Source organism: Passer domesticus, chromosome 5 (genome assembly GCF_036417665.1).
Source record: "Passer domesticus isolate bPasDom1 chromosome 5, bPasDom1.hap1, whole genome shotgun sequence".
NCBI classification, from domain to species: Eukaryota; Metazoa; Chordata; class Aves; order Passeriformes; family Passeridae; genus Passer; species Passer domesticus.
The window spans coordinates 81,469,840-81,494,300 of NC_087478.1; the positions used below are offsets into that span (position 1 = coordinate 81,469,840).

A 24,461-nucleotide genomic window follows, 5' to 3' on the forward strand; every position below is an offset into this window, starting at 1 on the left:
GAATTGTGCTAAAATTCCAGCAGCCCGTGATTGATTGTCAGTGCAGCACTGAGGTGCTTAGCTTTCAGAATATGGGGCATTTTTAAACATCATTCATTTTAAATATCATTCTGTGTTGCATGTCAAACTAGCCATATAACAGAGAAAAGGATTTTTTGTAATTTGTCTATTTGATTGTTTTACAGAAGGAAGAAAGAAATGGGTCATAAAAAAGGAGGAGGGGATAAATAATGTTGAAGTTGCAAAATACATAACTTCTTTGTCCATGATCAGTAAGCAACTGAAAGCCACCTTTTTTTATTTCTAAATTGCCTGCTGTGCTATGGTACAGGAAGAAGAGAGCAAAAACCAGGATTGTGGGGCAGAATATTCTTTGTCTCAGAGAAAATACAAATCTGAAGCAGCCTGAGACAGGAGGGGAGGGTCAAGAGCACCTTCAGAGGAAAGATTACCTCACTGGCTCCAAGCACTGCTCCTGATTTTAGAACAAACACAGTGATATTAACAACCTTTACGTTGGAAAGGACTAAGATCATCAACTATCAATCCAGCAAGCCCCTAAATGGCACAATCCACATGTGGTTTTGAGCACTTCAGTGCTAGTTCTGTAAACACAAACACCCTGAGGGAGCCTAACATAGCACAGACCTGATAAAAAAATGTTATCTGGAGTTGAACAACTGCAAAATAAGTCTGTGCTTCATCCCCAGTATTATTCCTCTTCATCCCACATCTTAGCAAATGTAACTTCTGTGAATCAGTGCTCCCAGCTGTGAACAGAAGTAATTTAAACCCCAACTTTCCCCCATTTTTCACACCAAACAATTAGCCCTGGAGATGAATGAATGACTATTCAGGATGATTTCTGTCAGCTGCACCCTAAGCACCAAAGAATCACAGAGCATCCTGAGCTGGCAGGCTCCCATGAGGATCACCAAAGTCCTGCTCCTGGCTGTGCAGAGAACAGGAATCCCACCCTGTGCTTGGAAGCTTTGTCCAAGTGCTGCTGGAGCTCCGTCAGGCTGTCACCCCTTCCCTGGGGAGCCTGTTCAGTGCCCAGCCACCCTCTGGGTGAAAAACCTCCTCCTGATATCCAGCCTGACCCTCTCCTTGCACAGCTTCCCGTGGATCACCTTGAGCTGGACCAGCCCCCACGTCTGAAAGGAAGGAGACAGCTGAGACAGGGTCTTGTCAGCAAAAACAGCCATCACTGTGTGCCCAGAAGGGTATGCATGAGTTGAGGCCTCAATCCAGCAGACACAATAATTTTACTGCATTTTCCTGTCCCTTATGTGCTGCTGACCTAAGCACAGGGGCCCTCCTGTCATCCTCTGGTGCATCTCTAATTTTATCTTCATCGTTTTGCACCCCGGAATCCTCAGCAAAACAAGCCCACAGATCCCCTGAAGAGGGGATGTTCTGCAGAACTCCCCACAGCTTTTGCAGAAGGATCACTCCCTCCAGGAGGGTTTCCCCTCTCACTGCAGAGCCCAGCTGAGGAGAAGCTGAACCTCAAATGAATTCTTTCCTCCACACATTTGGGGGGTACAGGCTGGCTCTAGGAAGTGCTGCTTGCACTGCTGGCCCTGTAACGGGCAAATCTCCTCCTTTTTAAGGCAATGTTCATTTCTGGCTTTTTCTTCTTTTTTCCCTCTCCTCTTCTTGTTTTGGGAAAGTTGGAAGGGAGGAGAGAACCAGTGAACTAAACAGTGCTGTGAAAACAGCAGAGCACAGACAAGATAACAGAATGGTTTCCAAATCTGCTCACAGACCCAGCTTCACAGATGCAGTCACAAAAACAGCCTGACCTGAATGTACAACCCAAGCACATGCACAAACAACATGGATTCATCTAGTGACCAACATGGCACAAAAGAGTTTTCCAACACTGAGGCCAAAAACAACATTTTGAAGAAGAGGGTGAATACATTTTTTTTTCTTAAAAAAAAAAAAATCGGCTAAAAGTCACAGAGATTTTCAGGCTTGTATCAGAGTTTTCAGCGTTAATGAATCTGTACTCTCCTGCAAAAGCATTCTACCACATGTTCAGGCAGGTATTTCCTAATTCCTTTAACAAACTGGAGGGTGCATATTTCTGGTGTGATTTCTCAGAAAAGTAATAATTCTGTTAAGATCACTACCAAGCCATGCAGCACAAATGTACAAATTTCTGGTGTGATTTGTCAGAGCAGTAATAATTATGTTAAGATCACTACCAAGCCATGAAGCACAAATCAGAATCATGGGATATCCTGAGTTCAAGGGACCCACAAGGATCACTGAAGTCCAGCTTCTGGACCTGCACAGGGCTGCTCCAAGAATCCCACCAAGTGCCCCAGAGCATCTTCCAAATGCTTCTTCCTACAAAACCTGGCTGGAATAAAACATTTGTACACCAGGAAATGACTTGAGTCAATGTAAAACCCCAAAGCAGAGTTATTTCAGCTCACCTGCATCACTAATAAAAGTAACCTGACATTTGTGAGAGTTGTGCAGCAGAAGGGCCTTGGCTCTCAGGCCATTTCCTGCACACCCTGTGTGCATGCACGTGGTTAAACACAGCACAGCACAGTCCTGCAGCTTCAGGTAAATCAGAACTCCTTCTTTGCATTTCATTTGTGGGAAAACACACTGAAGTTCCCAGTTTTTGCTGGGCTTCAGCTGACCAACCCAACATTTTATTATTTATAATAGCCCTGCCAAAACTAATAATAAAATTTATTTTTATCTTTTTGTCAAAATTCTCTATGATGACTGCCAAAAAAAATAAGAATATCAAAAGAGTTTTAAATCAGGACACATGTTATTTCCAGCTTTGGGAGGTGGGGAAGAGTGAAATAAGGATAATTTATTAATTTATTAATACTGTGATCACTGGCCTTGCAGATAAAGTAGGGAAAAATGGAGGATAGCATGATGCAACTTAGGAGGAACCTAATAAGCAGCCTGGAAAATATGCCAGAGATGTAAGTGAAAACAGAGAACAGCTAAGGTAAAGGGGTGTCTATAGGTGGTAGAGCTAACTTTTGCATTTCTGAGACCAAAATGCATCTCAGGGACCCACCAGCCCAAGAAAGAACATTTCTGTCTGACTCGCAGGACTCAAAGAAGATCACATGCTTTGGACAGGTTTTCTTTGGTTTTCTACACAGGAACTGGTTTTATTGTAGAGGTGAAAATCTCACTTTCTTCATTCAATCATCATATGAGGTAACAAGTCTGCAGGATTTGGTCTACTAAAGAAAGAAACAAGACTGTGCATGTTTTAAGAAATTGGGTTTTTTACCCTCTATTCAGCATGACAAGCAAGAGACACGAGTGACATCAACCAGTGGCCATAAATTTCACTGCTTGTATATTGGACTATATTTATTTATAAAACCTGGAAGGGACTGGAGATTGGGTAGGTGACTAATGCTTAGGTTATAAATTGCTGAGAGGAGAAAATGAAACATAACTGTGAATTTCCTCCTCATACAAATACATCTGTCACATTCTGATCATATGAGCTGCAGTTCTAACCAAAACTGAGCTGAACAATGCTTTTAATCCAGATATCTGCATCCAGTGCATGTTCACTCACCAAGTAAGACTCCTGAGTTTGTTGAGTTGTATTTCTACAGAACTAAAGAACTAGAGAACTAGCATTAATCTCTGTGGCATCAACTTGTGTCTTCCCTGTCCCATAAAATCTCTTTTTTCTCCAGTTTGCATAATATCTGATCACAGGAATCAAAATATCCATCAAATGAGTTGTCATAGACTGTGAACTTGGTATTTTACATGCTGGGTGCCACTCTGTGCCTCACAATCTCTCTCTGAAATATCTGTTTGAAAAATGCAGTGTTTCAAACTGAAAAAGATGAGTTAAATACCTAAAGAAATTGTGTACCTGCCCCATCATTTTCCATGGTGTTACACTCTCAAACCTATTAAACACTGCTAAATAAACACTGTTAGTAAATAATAAATAAACAAACTATTAACTATTTCACTGTGGCTGTAAGCAGACAAGAATGTAGACATAAAAGTTACAGTGGTGGTGTGAATATGCTTATAAAGCCATTTTCTTTGGGTAACATGTTTTACTGTCACTACCAGCTTGGATTGTCAGAGCACAGTGGAATTCTTCTTTACAAAACAGCAACTTTGACAGTGAAATCCACACAAATCTTCAGACTTTTGAAAGCAAAGCTGAGTACCAAAGTCACACACGCCACATATCAGGCAATGTTTAAATACAAGGCCAGTCCCAACAAAGCCCGAGTGCCCAAGCTGAGGATAAAGCAGGAATATTTTGTCTAAGGATTTATCACTGAATATCACCCATTATCACTCTCTGTTTAACCCTTTATTGCATCTGCTTGTGTCAGTCACTTGGACACTCTAAACCTCTGCTGTTTCCCCCACTTTCTTTTATAATATATATATAAAATATAATATAATGCTTTTACTTTCCAATGCATTAAAGGCTATTTTAATGCAGCCACAGAGCACTCCCATTGCACTGATCTATGCTGTGCACATATGCAATAAATAGGTGTAAGAGAGCCTTCTCCTGCTGGAATGAGCCCTGCTCTCCTGGCCTGAGAGGTTTCTTTTTGAGCCAGGTCTTATGAGCTCTGAGAACTTCTCACACCCCAGACAGCACAGCTACTCTGAATGGCATATTAGTAGGGTAGCTTTTGAGGTAGTGTTGGAAACAGAAAAAGATTTAATAAAAGATAAATAATGAAGTTCTTATAGAGAAAAACTGAGTTAGGGTTTCCTCCTGCTAAAACATACCACAGAATTAAATTTTTTTGTTGTTCTTTTCTCTTTCTAGTGAATTACCAAGGTGGGACTTCTTGGCTTCTGTCTAGTTGGACAGCCTCAGGTATGAGGTGAAGTCTAAAAGGTCCTATGAGGTGTTTCTGTACTAAACTGGGAGAGAAACTTTGGGCTTCTTTGCCTTTCTAAGCAGACGAAGAATAATTTAATTCCTCTATTAACCAGAGAGCACTTTCCTACACTGGCCCTGCAGCCCCTTGCCCCCAAACCCTTCTGGAGAGCCATGGGCACTGCCCTGCTGTGCTGCATCTCAGCACAACCATGTCACCTGAAACCCAGGAATCTGAAATCTATAAACCCCCAAACCCTTCTGGAGAGCCATGGGCACTGCCCTGCTGTGCTGCATCTCAGCACAAACACACCACCTGAAATCCAGAAACCAGGAATCTGAAACCTATAAACCCCCAAACCCTTCTAGAGAACCAGGGGCACTGCCCTGCTGTGCTGCATCTCAGCACAAACATGCCACCTGAGGAATCTGAAATCCATAAACCTGGAGTAGCATCCTGCAGCCAGAAGCTGCTGCTGCTGCCCAGGAATCACAGGAAAACAGAGGTGGCCAGACTGCCTGCACACTTGAACACGTACACAGCTGAATTCCCACACAGCTGGAATATAACCCAAAAGAAAGGGAAAATAGCAGCTTCCCAGTGAAGCCCAGAGCAGCATGGATTTCCACAGAGGAGGCTCAGCCAGGGGATGACTGCTGTGAGCCTGGGCTGTGACAAGAACATGAAAAGTCACTTCTGCTGGGAACCCAGCGCCCTTCTCACCTCCCCACTGGCAAAAGTGACCCCTTCCCCCCCTTCTACCTGCACACCAGCAGCTCCTTGGTGGCAAGGCACGGGCTGCTGGTGGCCACCACACTCACCCTCACTGCAGGCTGCGCTGGCAGACGGCTCAGAGCTGGCTGAGGAAGGGCTGCAGCCCCTCGCTGCCCCGGGTTCCTCCCTCCTCCCACGCCCAGGCCCCCTCAGTGCTCCAGCTGCTCATCTCTCTTTCAAAGAAAACTTGGGAATAAAAGCAGCTGGGAGCCAGGAAGGCAGCCAAGTTTGTTTGCCCTTGAAAGGAGGTGGTCACGCACAGCGAAAGGCAAAATGCACAGAGAACTCCTGAGGAAATAAACCCACCCTGCTATCTCCTCTGGGCATTAGTCAAAAAACCCACAAAGTGGGCAGCAAGAGACCATTGTCACAGTCCTGAGGTACCTTTCTTTTGTGCTTTTTCAACACGTGCAAAGGAAGCCCCAACCTAAGGGCACACGCATTGCCAGGAGGAAACACCACCCAAGGGCCAGGGTTCCAGGTTTTACACTGTGTGTAAAAGTCAAACTGACTGTTTCACTAAGTGCCAGAAACCTCCTCAGAATAGTGGCAACTTCTAGAAGCAACAGGGGCAGCAAAGAAGGCTTAAAAGAAGGTGCAGAGACAAAAACTGTGACCATACATGTATGTGCACACTTGCAATAACACCCACAGGTGACTCCTGCAAGTCAGCAGGAGAGTATTTCTACAGAAATTGAAACTTTTGGGAAACAAAGACAAGGGCAAAATGCTTGGAGAGCAGGAAAAATGTTTTCTTCCTAAGGTTCCCCATAAAGTGTGGAAACCAGAGTCAGAGAAGCCTGGTTACCCACCACCTTCCCTTGAAAATCCCAGATGCTGGCTGTGGGGGGAAAGGCAGGGACACCTTCACACCGTGACCCCTCTGGCTGGGAACAACCTCCAGGTGGAGGACAAAGCAGAGAGGGAAGCACACTTTAATTCTCAGCATGCCTGTGCTTCGTCCAGCAGGGCACAAGGCTCCTTTGCCTCCTTCCTCCTGCCAGGAGAGCAGTTTGGAGCTGTCCTTGCTGCTTCTGCAGTCCTGGGAGCCAGCGTGGGGCTGAGGCTCAGCCTCTGCTGAGGGATGGGCTGCTCCACGTGGGGTCACCACTCTCAGCCCTTGGCTGTAATGATTCAACACCTCTGTCATGGAAAAGACACCCTGAAGGGTCCTGGGCTGCCTGCACATCTCAAAGCCCTTATCTGCCCTGCTCCTGCCATGGAGGCTGACAAGGAAATCTGGAATCTGGAAAGGCATTTGGTGATTCCATAGGTAGAAACGAGCTCATTCCTTTCTTGCAGGAGTCTGGCACTGAATTCCTATTTTCTCCACCAGCCAACCAATTCTTATTTTCTCTCAGCAGCCAACCAGCACTGCTCACACCAAGGAAGCAGTGCCAGCCAGAAGGGAACTGCTAAGATGGTTGTGAATGTGGAAAAGTCCTTCTTTATTATCACTGTGCCTCTGAGATAGCCTTCCATTTCTGTGTAATCAAATTCAATCATAAAGTTTTCTTACTGAACTGAGAATCCAGTTAATAACAGATTTGCTACAGGTTAACAGACTCCCTGAATGAAATACCAGCAATGAGAATTGACACAAGTGATTAAAAAGGGTCAAGCTGCATTAAATACAGGGCAAACAATAACTCTACAGACTGCTGTATCTGATGGCTACAGGTTTCAGAGGAGCACAAACCAGCACAATTAGTGGAAAGGCTGAGCTGGGGGAGAGGAGGAAGGAAATAATCAACATACTATCAAAACAAAGATAAAAGCCTCCATGAATGTAAAAAAAAAGAAAGGAAGGAAAAAAGAAAAAAAGAAAGACAGGAGGGAAAAAGGGAAAAAAAAAAAGACAACAGCTACTCAGCCCATCAATGTTCAGAAACTGTATCAGTATTTTTCATTTATCAGCAGTACTGTCTGGCTATACAGCTTATTGCTATACAATATGCTATATGCTTATTTTCTAACACAAAATATTTCGAAAATACTTCTGTGAATGTATGCTGCGATAAATCACACTTTTAAATTGACCTGTACTTAACCTGTGATGAACCTTCTATAAAATGTGAATACTTCTTTCTCTGAAAAATGTGATTATTAAGCAAGGGCCTTAGGGTGCCCAACAAAGTCAACAAGTGTTTTGCTTTTGCTTTAAGCCACACAATTCTGTTATTATTCTCTGTACTGAAAAGAACACTGTTTGCTGTGTCAACACAGCAAATGTCCAACAGTAAATAGTGGGGTACATGAAATAGCAGATTTATTTGTCAAAATACTTTTGAGGAGAAAGGCTTGTTTGTGGATGTGAAAAGACCAAGGGACACTTTCCAGTTTCTCACTGCTTTTTGATGGTAATTTTAAAGAATAATACCTAAATAAGGTAAGCACTCTCAGAATCAGGTTGCAAAAGATGTGCTATTTAACACCTTTGTATTTTTTTTAATCATATATTGAAAAGAAAGGAAAATTAGAGATCATTTAAAAGCAGAAATCTGTTCCTTGACTTTGTAAACGAAGGTGGCTTGCAGCCAGAACTGTGATGCTTACATTCCTGACTCAGTCCTTCATTTTGCCACCAGTAAATTCACAGGCATTTTGTATTTACTGGAGAATATTTTCCAAAAATGATAAATAACAAATGCAAAAGTTGTCTGTGACTTGAAAGCGGCTTTCTAAATGTGGATTTTGCAAAGTTAATGCTCATATTATTCATACTTACATAAGCCCCCATTTCCAGGTCCCAACAAGGTGATTGCTAAGGTCCTGCTTTTTTCTGTCAAACAAGATTTTTATTTTAAACCGAGATGAACATATTTATAATTTCATGAATTCTGCCCAGAAGATAGGGTCATGCTGACCTTTTCAGAGAAATTACATGACAAAGGAGAAAGTGATCCTGATAGCATCATGCTCCTAGAAAAAAAAAATTCATGTAACAAAAAACTTTGATCAAGTTCAACCTCTGATGCACCAGCAGAGTTAAATGACAGGAAAATGAATCATCAGAAGGGACTGATGAAAAAAACATTGCAGAAGAGTTTCTCCTTCTGCAAATGAGAGAGAGAGAAAGGGACAGAGAGAAAGGGAAAAGTTATGCAGTCAGAAAGCAAGAGGCCAGAAGACAAGAAGTGTGCTTTTCTTTATGTGCAGCACTTTGATGGACACATGAATACTGGGCACACTTGCTCAGAAAAGGAAAATTTGTTTACTTTGTTGGTTACTGCAAAGCTTTATGATAAACACATTTAATTGCAACATTCTTTCTCCAACTCCAATACTATTTACAGATCAGCCTAAGCAGAACTCATCTTAAAATGCCACACCTCAAAATGCGTTTCCTACATACATTCTGTAAATTAATTTCCTACGAACACCAGAGAAACGTTTTCTATTTTCCTGTAAATCAGACTGGTCAGAGGTTTAAAGCAGGCAATACTCAGCCCTCATTGTGTCAGAATGACAATCCCTGTCCCTCTGCTGCTATTCACATGGGAATTGCTGAGGCATTCCTACAAGAGTATGTTTAGATTAGATAAAAGGAGGAAATTCTTCTCTGTGAGGGGGGTGATGCCCTGGCACAGGGTGCCCAGAGCAGCTGTGGCTGCCCTGGATCCCTGGCAGTGCCCAAGGCCAGGTGGGATGGGGCTCTGAGATGTGTGCTCGGGCAAAAAGGTGACCCTGACCATGGCAGGGGTGGGATTGAGATTAATTTTAAGGTCCTTTCTAACCCAAGTTCTTCTATCACTCTAAATATTTCTGTGAAGTTGCTAAGAGCAATTTTCCTTTCAGCCTGTCTTGTGCTGTTGGAATTATGATTTGTCAGACATTAATTTTTTTTTTTTTAATAAGAGCCTTAAAATGTTGTAGGGTTTTCTGGTCTGTTTCATTCTGTGTGTGGGAATACACAATTTTTCTAATGGGATGTCTGTGCTAAAGACAAAGATGCCGCAAGTGATTTGCAGCCCTAAGTCACCAGGTGTTTCCAATTTCTGAGAGTTAAACCACCAGATGTTCTAAGCCCATTGCTCTGAACAAGTAATGGTGATACCTGGATTCATCTCCAGCTGCAAAGCTCTCTTGATCAGGATGCCTCCTGAGCAAACTCTGGGCCTGCATGTGTTAAAAACACCACTAATTATACCTTTTACTCAGTTTTTTTCCACCAAAGGATTCCTTCTGGGGCTATTCTGTTCTGCAAGAATGAGATTTGAGTTGCACTCAAATGACTCTTGCAGAAGTCTCATATCCATGATATTTCTCCATTATGTGGTATTTAAACTGTCATTGCTGTAAGAAATCAAGGTCAGGGGAGGAGAATCAACTTCCAGGTAGGAAGAACAAATAATTGAAGTTTTGGATTTTAAAATATACTTCTATGTATCTCCTTAGCAGTGGAGCAGCACTTTCCCCTTGCTAGCAGCCTGTGTTGAGTTTGGTCTGAATTCCACATCAGCCAGGGCTGCTTTTTCAGGTGCAAGCATCGTATTTATCCACAGACACATGTTGGCAAACAGATATGTTTGATGGGAAAACATGCAGAGCCATCAAGCCATGCAAAACTTGGTAACATTCCAGGAAAAATTTTGTTCTGTGCAGCGCAAGAGGTGACCCCACAAAGGAAAGAATAAATTTGTCAAAAATGAGTTTGTCAAAAGGAAAGAGAGATGTGGCCTACAAAGATCTTGAAAGAAAACTGCAGTCACTACAGAATATCCTTGTGATCTCTGCAAATAGTAGAATTTTTACTCATTTCATTAAGTCCTCAGTTAGAGCAACCTGAGATAGCCTTACCACTTCTGTACAGTTAAAATAAAGTAACACAGAAAACCAGAAGATTATCTTGGTTCCATTCCTTACTCAGAATGATCAAGCTCCATTGCCAGAACTACAAACCACAGCATGACTTTGCCACCACTTGCTTACATGTGAAACATGGAAAGCATTTTGAGATCCTGAGATGAAAGTGGTCTTAGCACACCAAAAAAATGAATGACACAGAACAAAAACAAAAACAAAAAAAAACCAAAAACCCCAAACAAACAAACAAACAAACAAACAAAAAAAACCAACAAAACAAAAAACAACACACACACAAAAATAACCACAGAAAAATAAATTCCTTAACCAGATGTGTTTAAAGTAAATCTATTTTATAGTCACAATGCTACTAAATCCCTGGTTTAGAGTGCAACTTCTTACTTATGGCAAAACTACAGCCAGAGTTTTGTAAGTGTCCATACATAGAATTATCTGTATATATCCCATGGTGTTGCACATCACAGATATCACCACAGAGCATGGAGAGCATGGTGTTCTGTGTTGCAGTAAGAAGCCAAGTAAAATAACAAAATTTCAGAGTTTTAAAACACTACATGGAAACCATGCACTGAATGAAATTCTCAATGGCAAGGCACCTGTGGCAGAAAAGCAGAAAATAACTTAATCTGTAATAAGCACTACATTGTTCAGCATAAGCCCCTGAAGAAAGGACAGAAAAATAAATCTGTTCACAAAAGAAGTCTCTGTCTCAGTTCTGATAGTTTTATTTATCAACAAACGAGTTTAGCTCTGTGACAAGACTACATTAAGGGAACTATCAAGCTAAATGTGCCCAAATGTTATTTGTTTTACCAATCAAAAATTATCAGTGTCAGAACCACTGCCAACATACAGGCTTGGAAAGAGAAACACAAAAGCTGGTGATTTTAGGCTGTTCTTTTAAAGCACAGTTAAGACTCTGCATGGATAGCAGCTTTTTCCTTTACCCAACACTAACACAGCAAGTCAGGAGACAGCAAAAAAGAATTGAAGGTTAAATCTTTATCTTAGATGAAGATCAGCCTGGGGAGAATTACCTGTACATAACTAAATAAGCAGTGAACATTATAAATATATAAAATGTGTGGATACCCTGGGCTGCCTGGCCACATCAACACAGGGACACTGCTGGGCCCAGCTGGCTGGAATGGATACCCAAAAATGTTCTGCAGACACAAGGTGGTGGAAGCAGCTGCTCTGGAATTATCCACAATGTTAACTTACATGCTATTTTTTCCAGAGGTAGATGATTCAAATCTTGGCACACAAGCAGAGGAACAAAGGGCATCTCTGACCACATCTAAATTCCCAGTTGCCTCCTGCACTGATGGCGTGTTGAAACTTTGCAGGGGGAGGCAGCAAAGCTTCAACACGCTGAAGGGTGTTGAAGGGTGGCTGCTAACAACTTCTGGCAGCAGCCCCTGAATCAAAATACACCCAGCATTGCACCAGGGATTGATCTCCACTGGAACTTGTTGGTCAAATCCAGGAGGCAGCCCAGAGGCAATCTTCTACACAATGAGCATGAGCAGAGCACCAGGAGATGGACAAGAGGTGCAAAGAGCTGGAGATGTACAAACCATGCAGATAAAGACATTTTTGGCAGGCACCCATGGGCTGGAATTCCCTGATGGTCCCTCCCTCACTGGGACCTCCAAAGCTGTCAGCCTGGGAGCCCTGTGCAAGCTCTGGCTGTGCATGTACCTGTTCCTGTGCCCTTCCCTGGAGCTGTGCCTCCTGGAGAGACTCCCTGGATGCACCTGGATCACCACACAGAATACCTGGGGCTGCTGATCACCCCCTCAGCCAGGACCCACAGGGAGGCACAGACTGCATGAGGGTCACCCCAGATCCAGGCTTGCTCCCCCCTGAGGGCAGCTCTGCCTCCACGGCCCCCTCAAGCACCACTGCTCTCCTCACATGCTCCTGCTCTGCCAAAAAAGTACTGCTGCCACCTTAGAAAACCTGGAGTCTTGTATTAATAGTGCAGAGGGAGCTTTGTTCTGGGAACAGCACCTGTGAGTGGTCAGGGCAGCAGGAGATGATGATGAAGTGACGCTGGCCGTCACAAGGATGTCAGAGAGGAGGGGAGGGAGGGAAAACACATACACAAATATAAAGCTATATGGGGAAAACCAAATTTCCTGTCCTGAAAGCTTATCACTTCCCACAGCTGAATTACCAGCCAGATGCTGAGGTGGCTCTGTGCTTGACCTAGCTGGAGCCAGGCTTCTCTTCACTGATGATCATCTGTCCAGGTGACAAGGGAAGAGGGTGCCTGCAAAGAGAGCAGTGTCACGACCCCTAATACTGTAAATTTCCCTGGCAGAACTAATCCAGGCTGCCACAGGCAGTGACAATCAATGGGAAGTGACACAACTGTGGTCTGAAAATGAGGTAACAGAATGGAACTGTCACTGTGCTTCCCGGGGCAATGATAAATGGTGTCATCTCTGCTCCAGGTGAGAAGCAAGCTTTAACCACACAAATTAGAGAAGGAGAATGAATTACACCCAAGAATAAAAGAATTAGGTTACTGCTATATTGCATACATTTGGCTTGCATTTTTGCTATGCACCACCTCATTGTGCACACTGGAAATCTCTGTGCTCTTCTCCCTGAGCACACAGGCCTTGCTCCATATCTCAGAACACATCCATCCCAGCTATTGTTTTGCTCTCCACATGGCTGACTCACAATGGGTGGGCTACAGAGTGGCCACAAGACTCGGGTAATCCTTAAATGTTATTGACAGGATTCCCCATTTCTGGGGAAACTATATTGGCTTCCCTCAGCAGTCGGTTGGTCCAATTATACTTTTTATATGTCTTTTATCCTCTTTCTAAATTCTGAGCTGGGTATTTGCTTTTGTCCAGACAATCTTAAAGAAATGGGGAGCTATCCAGATTTCATTTTGAAAAGCTAGCACTAACACAAGCCACACAAAGGGTGTGACATTAATATTTTATTTGGCAAATACACCAATCCCAGAACAAATCATACTATTCATAAAGTAAAATATTCTCCATGCAGATTAGCAGTCCCTTCACACCGGGAGGTTAAAAAATGAGTACATTGTCTGCTTCCAAGAAAAAAGGCCTGCAAAATGGTACGAGAATTGAAAAATGCAAAATTTGCATTTTTCTCCCAGTCAGCTACTCATATACAGGTGCCTTACAAAAAACAATTAGAAGGGCTTCATATGGCATGCTTAGGTGTATACAGGACAATAATGATTTATCTTAACTTGTTATAGGTAAAAATGAAATATGCCCAATATTCAAGTTGGTTCTTTTCTTCAGTCCAGGCTTAGTCTGGGAACTGATCAATGCATTTCCCGATTTCAGTAATCCTGTATTCAGGCGGCAGGTGCTGATGGCTCCGGTTATCTCAGATGGGTATCTTTTCGGGCCATCATCTTTGGGCGTCTCTGGGCACATGCCTCCGTGAATGCCCATCTCCTGTGCAGCCGAGGTTTCCTTCTCATGTAAATGTCATGGAATCTCCTTGTCAGGTTTCTCCATCCTGAGAATGAAATTCCTACCCCCCCTCCACCCATGTACAGCCGGTTTGGTTCATATATTTTATAGAAGTCCATATGTATTTTATCTACACGAATTACTAACTGTGTCCTTAACAAACTGAAGCACTTTCTGGCTGTGAATTAACTAAAGAGACCATCAGGATCACAGGTCATCTCAGACACGGGAAGTCTCATGGAAAGTGCTCATGAATGAAGTGCTCTTTGAAGGCTCACATCTTTTCTGCTTTCCCCTAACAAAGGCAAGCTTAAAGATTAGTGTTCCAGTAAGAGGCGAAGCAAAATAAACTTCTCACAGATCCATGGTAATAATGTTTACTCGCACTCACAGAAATGAAAGCAGAGCCCAGTCAACATATTTTCACTGGCAAACTCCTGAATGTTTTTGCTAACTGCTGTAGTTTCAACTAACAAAAATATTATGACGGAACAAAACATTCATTTAGCTGCTATTTAACTAGGCATTAATTTATTTTCAAGTCCAATGTGTCAAAATTAAAATGCTTGGCACACAGATGTTTCTAGAAGGAAAATCCTAGTAGTAATCGTTGCAGAAATAAAGAAAACATGCTAATATCTGGATATCCTGTTGAAGAATGCACCAAAAGCAGTTAAACTCTGCTTTTGAATGCACTGAAATGACAATAGAGTTAATAAGCCCATTGTGGAGGCATTTCCAAGCAGAACATTTAGGAGTGAGCATTGCACAGAGCAGCTGTCCTGGCTCGGCAGGTTCGGGTGTGTGCTGCAGTGCGGGTACAGCCTGGTCTCCCCCATCCTGCACACAATCCTTGGCCTCAGGGCGAACTCGAAATGTAGAAAATGCAGTGAGGAGTCTCCCACCCAGCAGAGATTACCCCCCGCACGGCCTTGCCTTTATCTCACACTGCGGCGAGTTCTCATGAGAACATCCTTTTGTTTGACAGCGGAAATTATTAACAGCGGTGTTTTCAGCCCGGAGAGCCCTATAAGAGCCCAAAAGGCCCGGGCACGGGGCAGCCCTTCCAGCGCCCGGAGCAGCACAGCGGCGGCGCCCGGACCGAGCCCGGACCGAGCTCCCAGCTCCGGCAGAGCCGTAAGATGATCCGCAGCAATCCCCTCCTGGCGCTGCCCGGGGCGCTTCCCACACTGCAGCCCGGGAGGGGAGCATAGCTCCGGGCATCCCTCCTGGATCACCGGGAACAGCGCTCCGGAGCGGGACAGGGCACAGGGATCCCTATGGGAACAGCGCTCCGGAGCGGGACAGGGCACAGGGATCACCGGGAACAGCGCTCCGGAGCGGGACAGGGAGGGATCCCCTCGAACAGAGATCCGGAGCGGGCACGGGGAGGGATCCCCATGGGAACAGAGCTCCGGGCATCCCTCCCGGATCCCCGGGAAACAGCGCTCCGGAGCGGGACAGGGCACAGGGATTCCCTGGAAACATTGCCCTGGAACGGGCACAGGGCACGGGGACGGATCCCCATGGGAACAGCGCTCCGGAGTGGGACAGGGAGGGATCCCCGGGAAACACTGCCTTGGAGCGGGCACGGGACACAGGGAGGGATCCCCGGGAAACAGCGCTCGGGAGCGGGACAGGGCACAGGGACGGATCCGCCTGGAATCGCCGCTCCGGAGCGGGCACGGGGCACTGGGCAGGCTGGGACTTTGGTGTGGGGGCTGTCCCCAGGCTGTCCCCAGGCTGTCCCCAGGCTGTCCCGGGCTGTCCCCGGCTGTCCCCGTGGCCCGGGGACAGTGACACTGCCGCCCCACAGAGCGCGGCTCGGCGCGGCCCCGGGCGCTGACCCGAGCACGGGCTCATCCCGCCCGGCCGGCAGCCGCTTGTCCCGGCTCGGGAAGCGCTTCCCCGGCTCGGGAAGCTCCGGCTCGGCGCTGCCTCCCTGCACGGGGGCTGCAGGAGAGAGCGGGACCCATCGCCCCCGGGCGCTGCAGAGCCGCTGCTGCGGGGCAGGGGGGACGCGCCGCCGGGAAAAACACGGCGGTCCTTCGGGAAAGGGACGGGGAAAGCGGGGTGGGTTTGGGTGTGGGGAGGTGTCTCTCTAGCCTCCCAGCCTCTCCCGGCTGCGCCGCAGTGGGAAGGGGATGAGCGCCCCTTCCCGGGATGGCTGGAGCTGGAATATCGGCAGTGGGCAGTGCCTCGCCTGCAGCTCATCCCTCCAGGGTATCCAGGCCCTGAGGGGTGGAAATGCACAGCAAGAATGAAGTGATGAATGTTAATCTGCGGGGGGAGCTGAAAAATTGGATTTAGAAGTTTCTCTGCCCAGTTTATCGTGGGTGGCGATCACCACTGGTGAGAAATGACTGATTTAGTGCTTAATAGCATTTAACGAGGTCTAGGGGAAATAGTGCTTCAGGGTGTCAGGAAAAATCAGGAAAATCCACAAACGCCAGAGATTTATGTCCAAAAAGGAGACAGCCCTGCAACTTTATGTGAACAAAGGGAGAGAGGCCATAGGGCAAGGTTTTGGAGAGCACAGCCTCCTTTAATCCTAAAGTCCCGCCGCATGTTGCCCTCTTCCTCCCCCCTCTGGCTGAGGTATAAATAAGATACAGCCTACCCAAACCACCTAACACCAACGACCTATGCATCTTTCACAGTTCTGATTCTCCAAATGATCTGGTCTTTTTGCAAGGCCATCTTTTGAAACGTGTTTCTAGTTCAATCTCTCTCTCAACAATGTCATCTCCATTCCATGGCACAGCCCTGCCAGGTCTGTGAGCTGTGGCATGTAAGAAAGTAAATTTTGGGAGTGAACCTGCAGCAGTACAGGTGCTGGCAGCTGAAGTAAAACTTAAAAAGTTAAAAAAAATAAAATCTGGCACCCTGCCAGGCCATGCCCAGGCTGCAGAGGAGCAGCACCTGGTGTTGGGGACAGGTTCAACCCTCCCTGTGATGGCTAATGCAGAAATTGCATGTGTCCTGAGCTCTGTGTGACTGCTGGCTCCTTCTAACAGGTGTCTTTGTTCATGTCTGTTTCATCACTGCATCTTTTATTAATGTTCAATTAACTCCTAATTAATTGTGAGGAACAAAATTGGTAGCTGCTTAATAGGAGACAAAAGGGACAATTTCTAGTGCTGGGGTGCTTGGGTGATGCCAAAAGCACATTGTCAGCTTAAAACAATTTTCTTATATACTTTTCATTACATTGCTTAAATGCATATGAATGAGGTTATAAGTATTCAAACATTCCTGTGATTTTCCATGTTCTGGGAATTCTGTTGCTTGGTGTTAACTTTGACTTGTCTTCAGGCCAGGCTGTAGATTGAATCAATGTATTCTATTTCTTCTCGATGTTCCATTCTGTTGTTCTGACAGTTCCTGAGAAGCGGAGTCAGGAGCAAATCTTTCTTTTGGTGTCCTGATTGTTGTCACTATCTCATCATTCAGATAAGATAGTCCACAAATACATTGAATCAACAGGGCTATTTCACACCTATTTCAAAACTTAGTTACACAAATAAAAGTATTTAACAGTTTCCAGTTTCTATTTTAATGCTATGCAAAGGTCTAAGCAATAATATATTTATCACACTATTTATAACTACACATGGCCAGAGAATTGGCCGCAAAAGCTGACAGAAAAAAACTGTCAAAAACTGCTTTTTATACTATATTAAAGCAGTTAAAATGGGTTACACCTAATACTATATTAAAATAATTTTGATCAATAATAACTTGCAAAAACAAATACATAAATGTGAAAGGAAATACTTTTATTGACATTTATAACATTAATTGCTTGCAAGGTTCACACTCTTAGGTGGTGAAGGCACACCAAGGAAAAGCAAGAAACAAAAATGCAATCAATTCAAACCAAAATAAACTGAAAACTATTTACATGGAGGTAGGGGGTGTGGGAGGGGGCTGTGACAAAAGGATAAAGGGGTAAGGATAAAAAGGAGTTTGACCTAAAGGTTCAATAGCACTTTACAGCATTTAAACTTAACAGCACCTTAAACTTAACAGCATTTAGCTTCACTTATAACTTAAATGTAATAATTTAGCAAAGGACTCGTTTAGGATTTACTATACTACAGAGTCTTGTGTCTGCCCCAAAGATGTGAGGAAGAAGGTTCTGAGAACTCAAATCTTCTCTGCTGCATGATTTAGCAGCTCAGGCGAGTTTGGAAACATCTTCATACTGGATGTCTTCGACTCTGCGTCCTCTTAAAGGTCCCGAGGCGATGGTTATTGTCACTGAAAACCTCTTCTCATTGATGGACTCCAGAATGCCTTCATTTCCCCTGTACCCACCATTTAATACCAGTACTTTCTTGCCTAGTGCTGGTATCACAGTTTCTAGATGTGTCTGATCAAGCTTCAGTTTGTCCCCAGAGTCCATCACCTTCACGATTGCCGTGTATTTGTCAATCACTTCCTTAACAACTGCCTTCTTCTTGTGGTACTTCCCTGCAAGTTTTTTTGTTATAATTCTCACAATGATTTCAGGATGCAACCAGTAGTCTGTTCGAGATGTTCTCTTCTTCTCCTCTTCAAGCTCCATGATCTCATCAAGTGCAGATTTCTTCTTTTTGTTTTTGGGCTGACCAGAGCAATGAGCTGCTCCTTTTCTTTTAACTGCACCCTCCACCATCTTCAGTGCAAGAACACTTGTTTTAGAAGATGCTGCAACTGAAGTACTTGCTCCTTTGTTTAATTTAAATGTAATTTTTTCTTCTTCGTTTTCTCTGCTCAATTTAGTGTAGACTGGCATTTCCAGTTCTTTCCCCTCCAAACCTCTTCTAACCTGTTGTTCAATGAATTTAGCAGATTTTTCTTCATCACTGAGGTCCTGTTTCCTCTTCCTCTCTTGTTCCTGCTGCCTGCGAATGGTCTCGGGGTCCCTGTCGATGTACTGAATGTACCAGCCTTTAGGAGTCTCACAAACCTTGCAAAGACCTTCCCTCCCCAGCCACTTGGTGAAATCAGTCAGGGTCTCCCACTGGGTGGCATTCATGTGGATGTGCTCCCGGTGGCTGATGTACTCGTTGTACACAATATTATTGTGCACCCTCCTCGTCCCAAATCGCCTCCTGAGCAGTTCCAGGAAATCCTTTCGGAATTCCTCGGAGAAGTAATCCAGGAACTGCTGGGGGTTTTCAGAAGCCAGCAGCAGCTGCCTCTGGTGGGACTCGGACATGCAGTGACACTTGAAGCCGTTCTCGTCGCGGCACTGCTTCTGGCACATCTGGCAGTACCAGCGCAGCTTCTGCAGCCCCTTCGACTTGATGCGGTTGGCGATGGCCTTGGGGCTGAGGAAATCTGACTTCCCCATGGCAGCAGTCCTGCTCCAATCCTGCTCCCAACCCTGTGCCTGTGCAGGTCCTGGCCCCTGTGGAAATGGCAGCGGTCAATTACTAATTAGCAATTTACTTACAGCCTTATCTCACTTCAAAATATTGAAGTGCTTAAGAATGTTGGAACCAATGCGGGGGCGGGGGGGGGAAACCCTCTGTGCTGGTTTGAAAGCAAACCAGGGGGAGATCCCAAGTCAGAACTACAATGTAATAGGAAAATTAAAATAACATGAAGTAGTACAAAAAAATTGACAGAGTGAGAGTGCAGCCTGACACCCTGTGGGGCAGGGTGGTGGCAGCAGTCCCGTTCAGTGGTGGCTCAGCCCTCCTGCAGTGCCAGCTGTGGTTCTGCTGGAGCAGGGTGGAGTTTGGGGGTCGTCTGGGGGTCCAGGGATGCTGGAGATTGGCCTGGTCTTCCTCTGGGAACCCAGTGGAGGAGGCTGCTGTGGTGTTCCACAGCCTACTTTATATGCAGTTTGGAGTGCTTGGCTCCTCCCCCTGGGCGGAGCATCTCACAATGGGATGACGGAATTTTGTCAGCCTTGCAGGGACACTCAATGGCCCATTAACAGGAGATATCCCCCTGGAGGGAGAATGAGTCCTGGAAGAGATAAAGAACACTGCCCCACCTGGTTTTAACAGATTGTTATAGTATACATTTGGTTACATCTTGCATTGCAACCTAAGGCACCCTCCAACAACATTTTTAAAGTTGGAGAGTCAAGGCATTATTTTATTATCTGGCCAGGATGTTGTTCTGGCCAGGATGTACCACAGAGAGCATCTCATCCACACACATAGCCCAGGTGTGCAGAGAGAATCAATCCATCACACACCGCTTTTACAAATTTTTTCAGATGTTTTATACAGGCAAAACTCAGAGAAATTAATTGGGTCAGCATTCATTGGTCCCAGGTTGCAAATTTCTTATATTTGGTGTCCTATTGGATCCAGAGTTCTTTGCTTCTGATGTTAATTAGATTTTCATTCCTTGATTTTCTTATCAGGCTTTTCAGGAGGTGTCTCCAGCTGTGCCAGAGGCAGAGTCTGGGGTAGATGTTCCTAAATTGCTGCTGATGTTCTGTTGGTGGCCTTTATCTCTTCAGGGCTATTCCCAGTCTGTTGATATACTGAATTCATCAGGCCTCACATAGATAAACAGTGTCCTGGAAATAAGCTTCAGTTCTCTTCCCCTGGGACAAAGGTGAATAACCTTTGAAGTTGTTCACCTTTGCCCTGGTTGAAGTTATAAAAAAAAAATTAAACTTACAATTTTCCAATAGGAGAACCTATCCTTGTCTCACCTGAGGACTTCTTTACAAACTAGGCTAGCCAAATTTGGTTTCTGTTATGGTATGGCCAAATTTACCAGTGCAGCTTCAGAACAGCTGTAGCTGTGACAAGCATTTCTCCACATTTACTACAGCATAGTCACACTTGCATGCACACAGACATAAAAAGTCTGTAAAAGGTACCTGTGAAAAAATCCCCTCAAAGGCAGTGAAATACTTCAGATGCCTTTGCATCTTCTCCACAAGCCAAGGGTCGAGCTTTGAGGAGTGGGGGTCTCAGGCAAGGATTCATTGTTGTTCAGGGATTCTCTGAGTGCAGTAAACTTGAGAGTTCACTCACTGAGAGGCCCCACTCAGAGGGAGGTTGCTGGTCACAGCCTCTGCAGTCCAAAAGGGCTCAAAAGGTTCCATTTTGGACCAGTGTTTATAGGGCAACAAGACTGGGCATATATGTGTGTGTATAGGTCGCAGTTGAGACAGCCACGACACACAGGGTGTACCATACAATATCAGAAGGCTTCAACCCATACAGAGTAACACCATATCACTTCAGAAGGCTTCAAGCATCTGCCCTTCTTGTTCTTTAGCCCAACTTTTTATACCCCTGGTGTTCATGGATTGCATCTGTGTGCCCTCTGTTCCCTTCTGTGGTTGGTCAGTGCACCTGGGCACAATTATATATGATTAGGGTTGGAATGGACCTTAAAGATCGTCTAGTTCCAGCCCCCTGTTGCAGAACTTCTGCTTAAGGTAATTACCCTTGTCCTGTCAGTACATTCCCTGACAAAAAATCCCTCCCCAGCCTTCTTGTCAGCTCCCTTAATGCACTGGAAGGCTGCAAGCTCTCCCCAGAGCACCCCCAACTCTCTCAGCCTGTCTGTGGAGCTGGTGTGTATGGGGACAGGGCACCACCTAACCAGAGCAAGGTCTGACCCACCCCCTAGCTCACATTCCAAGCTCCCAAGATTTCTCTAAAGAGATCACCTTCTCCAGTCCCTAACACAGGGAACTTCAGCCTGAAATCTCTCTTAATGTGATTGAGTGGGGCTAATTCTCCCAGCAGTTTACTTAGAAACCAGCATATCTTTTGGCACCCAGTGTGGGGCAAGAGAGAGAAGCTGGAATTACAATTTTTTTCTAAAGAATTTTTGTATTGGGGTACAGAAATTCCCTGATCATCATGATGCCCAATGTATTCACGTGGATGTTGTACTTCACCCTGTATCTATTTCCACACATGGGGAGCTGTTTGCTCATCATGATGGCCTTTTTAAGGCCACAGAGAGGAATCAAATTGGCTTTGTTAATATGCTATGTTTATTGCATGACAACATGAATTTCCTTTGGAATATATATTCAGTGTTGTTTGACTGTGCTAACCAGATCTCACCTCTGCCAGGCCTGGAATGAGCACCTTTCAGGCACAAATTTCTTCTATGCTAAGTTCCCACTGTGGTTCATCTTATGGCAAGCTCCTTCCATTGTGATCTTGAAAGTGTTTGGGACAGGCAACTGTGCTCTTTAAGTCCTTACAGATCTCTGGAGGTCCCTTCCAACCTCAGCCATTCTGTGACTCTGGGAATATCCCTTTGGTCAGTTAGGGTCAGCTGTCCTGGATGTGTTTCCTACCAACCTCTTGCCCATCCCCTGTTCATTCTGGCCTGGGGGCTGCTCATTTAAACTGCTCCTTTTGGCATGGAACCAAAGCCACCACACTCTGTAATGTTTATTTGACCAGAAGTGACCCCTTGTCCTCCTTCCCCCTGCCCCTGCCACTGATGTTAGGTGGGAGAGAATAACCTCTGGGTCCTGGCCACACGGCCATCATGCTACTGCAAAAATTACCTGTTCTGGCTGGAGGCAGGACAGATTGACCATCTACAGCCTCTCTGGGTAACCTGTTCCAGGGTTTCACCACCCTCAATCTATAAAAATTTGCTTCTATGTCTGTGTGTACACACCACAGAGGCCCAACAGGCCTTAGAGTAGGTGTCCACAGAAACACGTGCATATTTAAGGTCACCAAATTCTGAAACATGAGTAATTTCAGACTGCCACAGCTGAAGAGCTCGTAGCCCTCTGGGGTTTGATCCATCCTGAGTCACGGTGACATGCTGCTGACAAGCAGAGCATGAGGGAACAACATGCTCTGATTGTCAGCATCACGTGCTGCTGCAGATGCAAGATGGAATTGATGTTGTAGGGCTCAAGCCCCTTGATGGAAAAACTGATGTGACTGAATTGCCTGGTGTAATGTCTCTGGTCCCAGGGCAGCCCACACCAGGGCTGTTACCTTATCTGCACAGTCGTTCCCTTCTGCAGTGAACCCAGGCAAGTTGGTGTGACTTTAACATGAAGAATATCAAATGGTGCAGTTTGTTGCCATAAAGTATGCGATAATGTTTTCATCAAACAATTCCTTTTTATGTACCTCTTTCAGAACAGCACAATCTAATCGACAAACTATTGCATACATATTGAGAATCAGACACAACATTTAAATTCTCATAAGGCCATCAGCCTGGACATCAGTCTTTCCAGTTTCTGCCAACCACTTGTTTTTCACCCTAGGAATAGATTGTTGTATTAACAAACACTCATTCTCAAGATGTTTTTGCATGAGAACTTGCAAACCACTTAGCTGCACTTAAAAGAAGTTACAAGCCAGCTATTAATTTAGCACAGCAAGGCCTGATTTTATGAGGCCTTTATAATTTCTCTACCTCTCTGTGATATCTCCCCCTTTTTGTTCAGGTGTTCAAACGGGTTACATTTTATTAAGGCTATTACTGGCTATCTATTAGATATGGGATAAGATACAAAAAAGACCAGTTACAATGACAAAACTTAAATCCAATCATGTCACTGATACAGGGTCTTGCAGCATGGGAAGACAAAAGACAATGGCCAATGTCTCTTAAAGAAACAGAAATAATTGACCATTGTTTTTAAGTCCAAATAGCTGAGACTCAGGAATCAAGTTGTGATCAAGTTCATTAGCTGGAAACGTTGACCTTGACAACACTGAATGTCTTTTTTGAGAGCTTTTGTTCTTGCTCTGACCACGAAGGCTGCATGGTGATTAGGTCATTTCTCACTGGGGCTCATTTTCTCAAAGGCAATTGATGGCTGATTACATGAGGTGATTACTTTGAACCTGTTGATGATAAAAACACATGCATATCTTCTCTTTAAGTTAGTAAATCAATTAGGCTTTGTCATTCACATTCAATTGAGGATTCTTACCTAAAACCCTTAAAAAAAAATTTCTGTATAAATATTGCATCATTCAGACTTCTTCAGGAGCTAATTCCCCTTTCTTTTTGTTTTAAAAACAGCATGCATGATTCTTGCTATGAACATGAAGGCAACTATAAAAAAAAGAGCATATATGCATATATATATACTCATATATAGATATGAATATATAAATATGCATATATGCAATGAAACTAGAAACTTAAAGCAATCAGGAATAATTCAGATACAACAATTAGGAATATTTCAGATAATAGACATAATTGATAACACATGTGAAATTGGGTAATTAGTAATCTCTGTAATATTGTACTATTATCCCAGAGTCTGCAAACAGCTGACTGCTTAGGAAGGTGGGAGCCTCCCAAGGAATGGAAAATATGACCCCCCTGTCATGATTGAACATAGTTTGGTTTCTAGTTAAGGGAAAAAAAATCTGTGAACTGTGGAAGTAATTCCCTGTAAGGACCGTGGCAGTTTCCTTCGGACCTGACAGAACCAATCAGCTGCCTAGTTTTGATTACTGACACCTTGTTAAACCACTTAAAAAGCCAACCATGCCTCTGTGAAAATCACATTTGAAAGCAA

At 44.4% G+C, this 24,461-nt stretch overlaps 3 protein-coding genes across 4 annotated transcripts in view; 1 reads left to right on the top strand and 2 right to left on the bottom strand.

Moving 5' to 3' along the window:
* Positions 1-5,785, bottom strand: part of LOC135301154 (solute carrier organic anion transporter family member 1A2-like) — a 43,585-nt gene extending 37,800 nt beyond the window's left edge. Inside the window, exon 1 of the mRNA XM_064421450.1 lies at positions 5,702-5,785. The gene's annotated coding sequence lies outside the window, so the exon portion shown is untranslated. The remainder of the gene's footprint in view (positions 1-5,701) is intronic.
* Positions 5,786-14,685: 8,900 nt separating this feature from the next.
* Positions 14,686-24,461, top strand: part of PYROXD1 (pyridine nucleotide-disulphide oxidoreductase domain 1) — a 39,602-nt gene continuing 29,826 nt past the window's right edge. Inside the window, exon 1 of one of the 2 annotated variants that reach the window (XM_064421463.1) lies at positions 14,686-15,097. In XM_064421463.1, coding sequence (XP_064277533.1) covers positions 14,924-15,097 — 174 coding nt within the window. In that variant the 5' untranslated portion in view covers positions 14,686-14,923. The remainder of the gene's footprint in view (positions 15,098-24,461) is intronic. The other variant, XM_064421464.1, reaches the window with a different exon arrangement.
* LOC135301162 (DNA/RNA-binding protein KIN17-like) lies at positions 17,664-19,301 on the bottom strand. Its single transcript, XM_064421469.1, has one exon. It carries the CDS (start codon positions 19,299-19,301, stop codon positions 18,141-18,143), a length of 1,161 nt encoding a protein of 386 aa, XP_064277539.1. The 3' UTR covers positions 17,664-18,140.

Excerpts from the sequence above, each read along its gene's own strand:
- LOC135301162 (XM_064421469.1), bottom strand. The coding sequence starts at position 19,301 with ATGGGGAAGTCAGATTTCCTCAGCCCCAAGGCCATCGCCAACCGCATC.